Source organism: Phallusia mammillata, chromosome 1 (genome assembly GCF_965637545.1).
Source record: "Phallusia mammillata chromosome 1, kaPhaMamm4.hap1.1, whole genome shotgun sequence".
Classification (NCBI taxonomy): domain Eukaryota; kingdom Metazoa; phylum Chordata; class Ascidiacea; order Phlebobranchia; family Ascidiidae; genus Phallusia; species Phallusia mammillata.
Window position 1 is genome coordinate 28,391,688 of NC_137252.1, and position 12,394 is coordinate 28,404,081.

A 12,394-nucleotide genomic window follows, 5' to 3' on the forward strand; every position below is an offset into this window, starting at 1 on the left:
GATCCAAAAGAATCAAAACTGCGCATGCGCAGTTCATTTTGCGAGATGCCGCCGCCGAGTGAGGAAGGAGGCTCAGTTGCTTCGGTCAGCTCTAGCTGATTGTTCGAAGTTTCTGAGTTGTAAAAAGTGTTGTAAGGTAAACACAATGCTGCAATGCAATGCAAACTTAAATTCACAGTGTTTAAATCACAAAACGGTAGGGATGTGCTGATATATATCGCTAAAAAAATCCTAAGACTGGTTGTGAGCTTAGCTGAGTTTAAATCAGTTTAGACACTTGCATTGCATGTTACATCACATGTAGGCCAGAATCAAATTTGGTATTACATGATAATATTATTTTCTTAATTCCTGAACATCACTTTGACATTGATTAGTTCAAAATTAGTTAACGATTTATGTTTTTTTGTGTTTTATGGTTTTATCTCTTTTTGTACGTAATTGTACCAGTTTGTAACAAACACAACCATGTGTACCATATGTTAAAAAATTCAGGATTGTCTATTTTATGCTCATACATTCTATTTTACACTGCTATCAGAGATTGTTTGTACTTTTTAACAAATGAACATATGTTAGCCATTCTATTGTATGTATTAAATCAGTAAGCTGCTGTTTTTGTTTTGTCAGGCATGTGCACACCCTTGCAGGTCAAGTTCCTACAAGGTGCACTGCTTAAATTTATGTGTGTGTTGGTGGTGGACTATGCCTGCAGCCTATAATTCGACCGCATTGGCATCAGTAAAAGTAACCGTTATGAGCAATGCCAGTGAAGTTGGCAACAGCACGTCTGTAACATATGCCACTTTATCTGCTCCACACATGAACAACACCACCACTAATTCCACAATCTCCAAACAAGGTGTAATGGCTGGTGTTACCACAAAGTATATTCAATTGCAATCAGTCCGGCCATCAATTGGCCACTCACCAGGGGCTAATTCGAACCAAATCAATTCTTCAAGCACAGTTAGCCAAGGACAGAGATTGCAAAGCCCAATGGCTGTTCAAGTCAGAATGCAGCAGCAAAGGCAACAGACACCCACTCCTGCAACCTCTGGGATAACAGTACCTCCTGGTAAGTTCTTAAGCATTGGTGGTAATGTTAGTTATTTGCAATAGGAATCCATATGTTACAAACGTTATATGTTTTTTGTTTTGTTTAAAGGTATGATCCTACAACGCACATCAAGTGGAGAGCTTGTCTTAGTAAATGGAAATTCAACCAGCACTGCACAACTACAAACTAACTCAACACAGGTAGGCAATGGGAAGTGTGTCCAAAACTTGTTTCACAACTTTGTTTGATTTTGGGGATAAAATGATTGTAGTTGTTTTGTATAACAAATTTTTTTTGTAGGGCACTGTAACCCCAGTTACCAGGATTGTAACAACGGTGGCAGTTTCAACACTTGCATCTGTTACGACTGTCGGAAAGCCAGTTCCTGTTTCATCTACTGTAAGTGTTACATTTTCTCCAGTAAACAAAAAAATTAAGAGCCAATTTGCAGCCAAAATTAGGCACAAAACATTAAACGAAAAAGTTTCAAAAGTTTGGATTTTTTGTAAAGCTTGCACTGTAAAATTATTGAAAATTATATGACACAAAAATGCCTGGAGTGAATAAACAAAAATGTATGCATAAATATATCTCAGGTCTCCACTCCAGCTATTAAAACTGAAATGAAACCGGCAACAAGCTCCCAAGTTAGCTTATCACAGGTTAGTATTTGCATTGTTTCTCATACAATTACAACTTAAGTATTCATGTGGTTTTGTTGATTTTTCAGGAAGACATGGTGAACGTAAACAAGTGTCGAAATTTCTTGACTACTCTTATTAAGCTTGCATCAGGCGGTGGTCAAAGAGAGGTAATTTCTTCAATGTTAATATTGCTTTCGTTTTAAAAAGACTTTAATTAAATAATTTTAGTGTGTATATATCACTTAAATAGTGGATTGTGTCATTTTCAATTTGTTTTCATAGGAAACTGTAAGGAATGTAAAAGCATTGGTACAAAACCTAATCGATGACAAAATTAATCCTGAAGATTTTACCAAGAGGTTGCAAAGTGAATTAAACTCTTCTCCACAACCGTATTTGGTTCCATTTTTAAAGGTACCTTTTCTAAAGTTTTGGCTCATGCAATTTATGTATTGAATTATGAAAACACAAAAATCTTGTGCATATTGTGGGAAAAACAAAACAAAATGAAACTTAGTTTATTAGAAAACTTTTTTTTATTGTTTTAACTATTGCAGCAATTACCAGCTTTTTGAAAATGAAATTGTAATCCCTGATGCAATTATTAATCCAATGTCTAGATTGTAATAAAGATAAAAATGTCTTGGTTTTTTGTGGCAAAGAAAGAAATATGATAAATTGTTCAAGACTGATGTGACTCCAGGCACTGTAGGGCATTCATCTTTTGCAGCAATTTAATATTTACAGAAGCATGTGTATATATTTAAATGCTGGCTTTGATTTTTTTGTATGCATTGTAGACACACATAGCATTATAATGTTTCAATGATTGTTGCTTGTTTTTATGACATCTTAACTTTTTTGCAGAAAAGTTTGCCGCTGTTACGATTAACTATGATGCAACAGAGTCCAGGAAGCCAGGTGCCCAACAAAGTTGCGGTGGCTGCAAAGAAAGTTTCATCTCTCGCTAGTGACAGCATGAAATCTCCAGCATCACCAAAGACTAAACCTATGGCCACTAAACTTCAAAAACCAGTCTCCAAAATGCAGGTCAGGCATTTTTTATCTGTAGATGTTTTTCTATGGCTATTAATAAAGTCTATACAAAAAACACAAGTTGTCCAACCTATTTTTACATGATAAAGCGTATGGTGCCATTTTGTGTCAGGGAAAAAATACATAAATGTCTGATTTTTACAAACTGAAGAGTTTAGATGCAAATTTGTTTCACCAAATTGACTAAAAATGCCGGATTCCAATATTTCAGCTTAATATGGTAAGCTAAGTTGCTATTTTTCGTGTAAGTTGACCTGCTTTTTTACATGTAAACTTCAAGTATTAAATTTAGCATGCATTATTACGCTCAAACGTTAGAACCAAAGAGTTTTATTCAATTTAGGCAGTGAAATTTGCGTTAAGTCTTACCGGTTTGCAGAAATCAGACAATTTATTTGTTCTTTCCTATACCTACTGTATTATTTTAGACACAAAATGGCTTCCATGACACTCTTTTGGGATTACTTTTTTATGTATACTTCAGCTAATACTATATTTTATCATTTGATCATATTGTTCAGAATGTACCTGATATTCGTTTACCTCGTGTAACATCATCTGACCCCCCACTTAAGCACCCTCTGCTTCAAGCCCCCACCTCTCATGGTGGAATCCACCAACCTCCTCACCCATCCTCTGTATCGGGAGCTCATTCCTCCTCTCTAACTATGAGGCCCCCAACCATGTTACACCCTAGTCGGAACCAAAAATGGCAATCTCAGGCTGGTGGAGGTAGCTCATACAAGTAAGTTTATGTGTATGTTGGTATTCCATAGGACAAGGTATTATTTTTGCACTTTGATTGGTTTATATGTTTTTTTGTTTGCTCTTTTAGCTGTCTGTCAAAAGTTAACAATTTTCTTGAGGTCCAATTTATTTTGAAAAAGTGGATGAGAACATAGGAACCAAAAACTTTTCGTTTTATTATTATTATTTTTTATGTATATAGTCAAGTGGGGTAAAAAAAAACAATTTTTTGAAACTTTGTTGCCAAACTTTTATTTTAGGCAACAAAACGTCAGTTTTTCTTCCCAACAAAGCTGATAGGACTACTTTTATAGTTATGTGACAAGTTTTTGATTTTACTAATAAACAAAAAAAATATTTGACAAAAACTGTTGTTCTTTTTTAACCCGAAAAAGGTACAAAAAAAAACAATGTCGGGGTAAAAAAAAACAAGTGGACATTAGGACCATTCAAAAAAAATTGAGTGGCAGTTGGAACTTCAATTCAATTATATGAACTTAATAAACCATCTTAAAGTCAAACATAAGACAGAAATTTCATTAATAACTCTGTTACAATAAATAAGCCAAAAAAACACCAGCCACATAAAATTCTTTGTTTTCGAATTTTTACAAACCAAACTTACAGCAGTTAGTAAACTGTTTGTAAATTAATAAAACACTTTCAAATTGGGGCTAAGACTTTCCATGGCTTTGTACCTTTATTGCACTGCATTTATTGCCTTTGATTGGGTCTTTTTTGTCATTTTCCAGTCTTTTGTTGGTATGCAACTAGGTTTAAATAGAGCTTACCCACTTGCTGACCGGTCATGTAACCTAAAACCTTATTGAAATAAAGTTTAATTTTCTACCCCAAACTGCTTGAATTGCCACATAATGATTTGATAACCTGTTTTTCTTACTTAGTAGCATTTTTCTTTACACCTGGATCCCAATTTGTACTTTTATCCATGCAGGTATACTTTTTGGTAAAAATTTCTCCAAAACTGGGCCCCCTAAGAAATTTTATACAACTTTGGTTTAAGTACATGTTTTATAGGCTTTCTTTTTTATTTTCTAAACTTCCAGCTGACAAATAAAAATGTTTGGGCAAAAAAAATTTTGGGGGTGCAAAAAATACATAGTTTTTTATTACCCCATTCCTATAGAACCGTTTGGGGTAAAAACGAACAACAAGATAACTGAAAAAATTTAGAAGTTAGCCAAGTGGAGTCTTTTTTGTTTAATAGGTCATAGTTATGACACAACACAGAACAAAGGTCATTGACACCAAACTTGTAATAAAAAATCTGCAGGAAAGTTTCTAAAGGTTGTTGAAGACTTTTTAACATACGAATTTTGCTACTGATGTTTCAACCTGCAGAACATTGCCTGCAAACAAAATCTGAGAATGGTTTATGGCTTATTTTGTTGGTAGAGAATAAATACATCCTATGAAAAAGAAACCATTTAAAAAAAATTTTTGGTTTAGCTGTGAAGGTATTGTTTTTTTTTACCCCAACTTCAGCAAAATTTTTTTTTACCCCATTTGACTATATATTTTTCTGCTCGTTGCATCAAGGAATATCTTCATACACACAAGCAAAACAGCATTTTTGTTTCTTTCTAATCTGCATGTTATTCAGCTGATATATAAGTATATTAGTGAAACCATAAGCTTTCAATCTGACCACGGCCTGCGAAGGATTGTGCTGTCGTGCAGTTCAATCTATGGAAAAAAATTGAAATCAAATCTGATTTTTATGCACAAGGAGACATGTTTTTGTGAAATAAATCTCAATTCCTATCTATATACTATAATCTACAAACAAAAACCATAGGAATACCCGCCATGACGAAATAAGAACCTGTGAGGCTGCTGTTGAATCAAAACATTGTCCACCCCTTTACTATAATAAAATATCTGTTCTTTTTCTATTTTAAGATTTTTTGTTCACTTTTAGGGAAGATGATGACATCAATGATGTGGCATCGATGGCTGGAGTCAATCTCTCCGAGGAGAGTGCTCGTATCCTAGCAACCAACTCAGAGCTTGTTGGAGCACAAAGTCGATCATGTCAGGATGAAGCTGTGGTCAATTCTTCGGTGTTGCAAAGAAGGATGTCAGAAATTGGTAATAAGATATTATGGTACATTAATTATATAGTTGGGAGTTGGGATTGCACTTTTTCTGGTTTCATATTATAGGGGCTCTTTTTCTAAAAGGACAAAAATTAAAGTGGTTTTTGTTTACATATGGTATGAGTATGACACATGCTATCTCTCATGTAAGAATATAAATTCCAAAAGAACAACTAAGACATGTACCAAAAAGAAGAAACCCAAAACCGCAATGCTTAATAAGTCTGAACTTTTGCATAAAGTATATTTTTATTTATTTGTAGTAATAAACAAAAAACTAAAAAAAACTTTCCCAATGTCGTAGAGTTGATGTTTAAACATTTCATCATAATTTTCTAGCTTCAAGAACTCCAAACATACAAAACATCCACACGGAGGCAGTCAAGTTACTAGCTTGTGCTGCAGAAACTCGACTGAAAGACCTGGTTGAAAAATTATCAACTGTTGTATGTCATCGGATGGTCAACTACCGGGTAATGTTCAGAAATATAAATAAAACACTATCTGGTTGAAGTTTACAAAAATTTTACTGTTGCAAATAGATTTTTTTTACCTATTTCCTATTGTCATAATTCTAACATAATTTTTACAGGAAGAGGACCATTACAAGGCATGCAGTGATGTTAAAATGCAACTCAAGTTTTTACAAGAACTTGATCAAATTGAAAAGAAGAAACATGATGAAGCAGAGAGAGATATACTCATGAGAGCAATAAAGGTTTGCATTCTACAATATTCTCAACAAAATCCAAAACAATAATGTTGTATGAATGTTTGTGTGGACGTCACCAAAACGTGTCTAAAACTGCATTAGCGTGAGACAAATTTGCTAGGAAGACAGTTTTTCTTGCATAAAATGTAAAGAGACTTTTTACCACTGTGACCTATCAGTTTAATAGCCATTTTGTCACAAATGTTTTCTAGTGTGTCCTTATGTTGTGTCCCATTTACACATTGAAGCAGTGGTTCTGAACTAGTGGTCCATGATAACTTTTTGCGTGCTCCACAGGACGTCCACAAAATTTAGTGATAAACTAAAATGATTGCATATTACATGTTAAAAGAGTTTCAAAAGATTAGTTGTTAATAATTGTATCGCACTTTTTGAAAATCGGTTTTAAAGAATGATGGTCTAAGCCAGGGGTGGGAACCTCCTTAGTACTGCGGGCCGCATGAATTGCACAACATTTCGGGCGGGCCAATTTTTTTTTTTAAATTCCGTATCAAATACCCAAAGCACTCAAGTGTCATGATATTTCAACGCTCCTGATCATATTTTATTTGCTGCTACATTTGCAACAAACAAGGCATACAGGTTTATCACTCATTTCTATAAAAAATAAGAGTTTGTCCATTCTTTTTGGAACACACTAGCTTCATCACCGATCTTTTTTCCCAGAATAAATTTGAAATAACAATATAAGAATCCAACAATTTGTACAGTAAGCTACCTAGCTCTAAAATCAATTTAAAACTAACACCACATGGCAAATAAATTGTTACTGCAAGGAGAGACAATCGAGTGGCTGTTACGTCACAAATATAGGACGTGGTTGAATGTGTGTCATATTGTTCATGAAAGTTTGACGTCATAATGTTGAAAAGGGAGATATTAAATATAAATCAGCGATAATGTAGAAGTCATTCAAGGAACTATACCTGTATATGAAAATTTTATTCTTTAGATTAGATCCTATTTTGTATACTTTGTATACGGGCCGCAGGTTCCCCACCCCTGGTCTAAGCCTAAATGGTTGTTTGGTGCTTACTTTAATGTTGCTCAAACATGAAATGGTCCATGATAAAGGCATTCTAACTAGACTATTTAGTAACATAAGCTAAAAATAAATTCGCAACTTGAATCACTATGTCAGTGGTTCTCAAACTTTTTTTGTAGCGACGCCTCTGGAAAAGTTTTCTGGACTTGCGACGCACCAGCAGTTAATTAAGAAACTTATTATTAAAGTTGTGTTTATTGATACAACAACAAAAAGTTACGAAACGGAAATATTCTGCGACGCCCTTGGAAAATTGAAACGACGCACCAGGGCGTCGCGACGCACAGTTTGAGAACTACTGCACTATGTCATACCGCCAGGGTATTTTACAAACGCAGGAACGTGGGATACCGCATGGTACGTTTGGCGACGTACAGTTACTTTTCTCTTTGCCAGCCTTTGGTAACGCCCTTGCGGCTAGATAAATTGTAAAAGTCTAGGAAACGAAAGCGAAACTCTCGTTGACGAAAATACATCAACCATAACTTACATCAGCCAAAATTGCCTAATGCCAATAGGCGATGCAGAGAGCTCTGGTGCCTATTTCAACTGGACAAAGTTAGGGCAGTTTGGGTGGGGACAAAGTTTTGCGATAAATTCGCATTAAAACTTACTATAGTTTAGTACTTAACACAGGAAGGTAATTTAACAGTTAATATTTTTATGCCACCTTTTTTGTGTGTGAATTTTAGTGATTGTCGCTCTTCCTCCGTTATTTGGCTCACGTTAATAGCTAGTCAACGTTGTTCGGCACCCAGATGTGGGACAAATATTTCATATGCTTTGTTTGGCTAAGAACCAACGTTGTTTGTTTATTCTGCGTATGCTCAACCAAACATATTATGACGTCCAGGTTTTTTTTAAGGTTTGGTTTGGGTGACCGCTAAGTAGTTTTAAGAGACCGCAAGTGTTTCATTTAAATACCAAAAACTGTAGTTGTAGTTACAAGTCCAAATTTTGGGAAACCGCTGGAGAAATTTGGGGGACCGTTTCGCTCCCCCAAAACACCTTAAAAAAACACTGATGACGTCACATAAGTACATGACATATCAATAGAGCTGTCGCCATTTTCGTTTTTCCAACAGAATGTGTTTTCATTCTCGTGCAGAGCCGCTCGAAAAACGATAATCCGGAGCAGTTGAGGCTGAAGGAGAGAGCGAAGGAAATGCAGCAACAAGAAATGGAGAAGCTGCAAATCCGAAACGCTGATGAAACTGCCCGTAACGCAATCGGACCTCGCAAGAAGAAACCGAGAATCGACTCACCCATGGCGGCCACAACTCAATTCGAGGTTGGCACTTAGGTTCTTTGTTTGGCTGTTTTAGCGAAAAGAATGCGGCAAACCTCGGTTAATCCGGACCCGTTTAAAAAATCTCCAGGTCAGGCGAAGATCCGGATTACCCGATGTCGATAAGTTCAAGTTTTACCACATTAAAAATTATTTGTACCTCGAGTTTTGTCCAAATTAACCGAAGTTTACTGTACCTTGTTTGAAAGTGTGGTTCTTAACCGTTTTGACATATCCAAGAGCACAGGTTTCTTAAACTTTTGTTTTCCGTGGACCAAATATTTAGTTAAAAACGGTTCTTTGTTTATCACAAGTTTTGAAAAGTTTACATTTGCACGGGCGGTGGCGAGTATAACAGCTTCTGGTCTTATTTAATAATACAAGTTCAAACAGCTATGCGGCCTACTGTTTGAAAACCACTGTCCCATAGTAAGCATTTCAAGCACAAGCAAACTAGAGTAAACTTAAACGTTTTTCTGGCTCAAAATGGGTTGAACGGCTGTCTTACGTTTTTCGTGTTCGTTAAAAAGAAAAACTGAGCTGGTGGTGTTTTTCACATTGGTTTTGTTTTTATCCACAGAGTTCCTCATCCTCAAGGTCAACGGTAAGTCAAGTTTTTTTTACATTTTTAAGTTTAAACTGTTGCTGTGTATAAGCAAAACAAAAAATGTAAAGGCAAACTTTGTTGAAAAGAAAGTCATAAATCCGAAATGTAAAGACTTCCACGTGAACATTTTTAAATACCCTATCCCTTTCCTAAATACCATAGCGTTCTTACATACCTTATTCCTCTACCAACCTTGGTGACACATATGTTCATGTGTTAAGTAGTTTATTGAAGTCGGTGTTATATGCAGGTTTTTTTAAGGTTTGGTTTGGGTGACCGCTAATTAGTTTTAAGAGACCGCAAGTGTTTCATTTAAATACCAAAAAATAGCCATATTTGCTTAAACGAATTATTTATTAGGCTACTGGCAAATTTTGGGAAACCGCTGGAGAAATTTGGGTTACCGTTTCGGTCCCCCAAAACACCTTAAAATAAACACTTATGTGTATTCCATTCTCCACTTAAAATTAAATCTGTGAAAGTAAAACTAAAATTTACACCGTTACAAACTTGTTTGTAGGTTCGGTCTCGGACGAAGCGAGTCAATGTGCGTGATCTCACCTTCGTGCTGGAACACGAGCGCACTGCGCGAAAGAGCACCGCCCTATACAAGTCCTATCTCAAATAATAGGGCGGCTTTCGCTTCCACAAAAACACCACACGCCACCACGTCAATGCACTTGTTCGTCTTCTGCCAGTTCGGCCGATGCGCCTGCTGGACGGAAGAGCGCGAAAAAGGAGGTTTCAGCATTTTTGACGTTGAACTTTTTCTACACGAGATTTAGCATTAGTTCCCGTTGAACTGTAGTCCAGCCCCGTCAGCGTTTCACTCAGGATGTTCAACCCGACTTGTAAACGTTATCAACGTCGGAAAGCTCAATGAAAAACTGGCTATACAAATTTCCGGCAATATGGATTTGCAATTGAACGCACTGAAGTGGCAGGTTTTTTGAATTCGAGTCGGGTCGTTGGTTTTTGTATGAATGGAAAGGATGCGTTAGGGAAAGTACCTGTCGGTGCTGACAGCCGTTTGGTTACTTGCATTTAGGAATGAATATCGTTTACACATTAAGTAAAGGGAATTGTTCTTGTTCCGTCGTGATAGGTCAAATTCAATTGTTAGCGTTTTCTAAGATGAAAATGGGTTGTCGACAAACAAGCTTAAAATGTTGTTTATGTAAAGGTGAAGGCGTTCTTTCGTGTAATTCGTTAGTTTAATGTACTTGAAAGGCTATTTTGGCTCAAGTCGTCCTCAAAATTTCTGTTACGCTAGCCAAAGCTACGAACCGAAATATGGTCTGGGATATTTTAGACCTTTTCGAAAAAATATTTGGTACATCACCTTTACTTTTTACGAATAAACGACATTCAATTTTGTGAATGTTTTGTGCGAAAACTTTACGAATTGGTATGATGTGCAAATGTAAAACCGAAGCCGTCAAGTCAAAAACACAAACTTTGCTGAATTTTAAACAGAACTGTCAACCCCATTAGTTTTTTCCCTACTAGAGACAGATAAACAGTAGTTATGGGTTCCTTTTCTTCAGGGATTTTATTTTTTTCTTACTTGCAGCTTGTCCAACCAATTTTTGCCATGCAATGTTTGATGGCCTGATATTAAACTTTTGCACGTGCTAGATATAGTCCTGTATCTGACATCTGCTTTGCTTGACTCGAAAAACCTGGTAACTCAGTTACCAAGCTAGCTAAAAATAATAAAATGCTCTTCGGGTTGTCAGTCGACACCATAAAAATCGAATTTTTAAAATATCTAAAGATTCTGCACTTACAAAAAAAAAACGCTTTGCAACACCCCTAGACGCATAGTTCAAAAATGGTTGACACGAAATTGTATATTTGCCATTGCTTCTCTTTTAAACTATTTAATCGATGACACAAATGCCAAGATTTTTTTCTAAGGAATTAATGAAGTTTTCTATGCGTGTGTAGTGAGTTTGGATATTAGCTGAAGACGTTGGTGACAGAATCAACTGCCCAGCGTATTATCCGTTACTAAAATACAAAAGTTGAAATATCTACCTCAAATCACGTTGTCTAGGAAACTCGTTTCGTGAAGCCTTTATGTCTCGACGCAAACTTAAGACTAAACTTAGTCTTATGCGAAGCCTTATAGGTGGCGGTTAAAAACGTCATCACGTAGCACGAATTTGTGGAAACAGGAAAGGTTTACAGGTTTGTGAAAGCTAGTCATTTTTTCCAAAACATAGAAAATTTTGTCGGTATGCGACTAACAACCCGTGGGTCGAGACCACCGTGGAGGTCGTTTATCATTATAGCTTTTGGGGGGTCGCGAGACCTTTTAACAATAAAGCAATGTTTATCAATAATAACAAATTGAAAACACCTAAAAGCAATAAAACAGTCAAACCGCTTGAGTTAAACTTATTTTTGTTCCCTTAAGACCAAACAAACCAAATATTATATTACGTCACTGTATAGAAGATAATTCAATACAACAGGCACAAAACGAAGGTTTTTTCAAAACTCAAACAGGTTCGGTAGGAGGCAGAAACTGGTTCAAACCAGTTTGAAACTGGAATATTCCGGTGAAAACCCACCAAAGACTGGATTTTTCTCCAATCTTTCGACACCAAAAAATTGAAAAAACGGAAAGGCTATGGCCCTGTTTTTTCAAAAATCAGCTTAAAATTTTAGATTTTCAAATCCGGTTTAAACCGATTTGGAGGTTCGGAAGGAGGCAGGAAAATCAAAAATTTTACCCGATTTTCGAAAAAGCCAAAAGGCTATCCGTTTTTTCGATATTTTGGGGGTCGAACAATTGGAGAAAAATCCGGTTTTGGATAGTTGAGGAATTATCAATTTATTTTGCTAACTGTGGTTTATATATCAGCCCCAAATATCCGATTAATTAAATCAACTTTAAACTCAATATAAGGTGGAACGTATTTTGATTGTTTCCTAGTTTAAAATAATCAACAACAAAATTCACTGCCCAAGTTTCCACACTCCACATCATCAAAATTTAACACGCTTGAGTGGGCGCAGCCAATCAGCGTTTAGTGAGTTTTTTGCGTGGCAAAGTCATTCCAGTCAAAGTCATTTGTCTCGTGGT

At 36.0% G+C, this 12,394-nt stretch overlaps 1 protein-coding gene across 1 annotated transcript; it reads left to right on the top strand.

Moving 5' to 3' along the window:
- Positions 1 to 54: 54 nt before the first annotated feature.
- On the top strand, positions 55 to 10,939 carry LOC145209533 (transcription initiation factor TFIID subunit 4-like). The gene is made up of 14 exons (XM_080079843.1): positions 55 to 1,078; positions 1,169 to 1,260; positions 1,361 to 1,459; positions 1,657 to 1,722; positions 1,791 to 1,871; positions 1,987 to 2,118; positions 2,572 to 2,754; positions 3,282 to 3,505; positions 5,450 to 5,619; positions 5,967 to 6,100; positions 6,220 to 6,345; positions 8,514 to 8,696; positions 9,274 to 9,297; positions 9,821 to 10,939. Exons 1-14 carry the CDS (start codon positions 706 to 708, stop codon positions 9,926 to 9,928), a joined length of 1,995 nt encoding a protein of 664 aa, XP_079935969.1. The 5' UTR covers positions 55 to 705; the 3' UTR covers positions 9,929 to 10,939.
- The last annotated feature ends 1,455 nt before the right edge of the window (positions 10,940 to 12,394 follow it).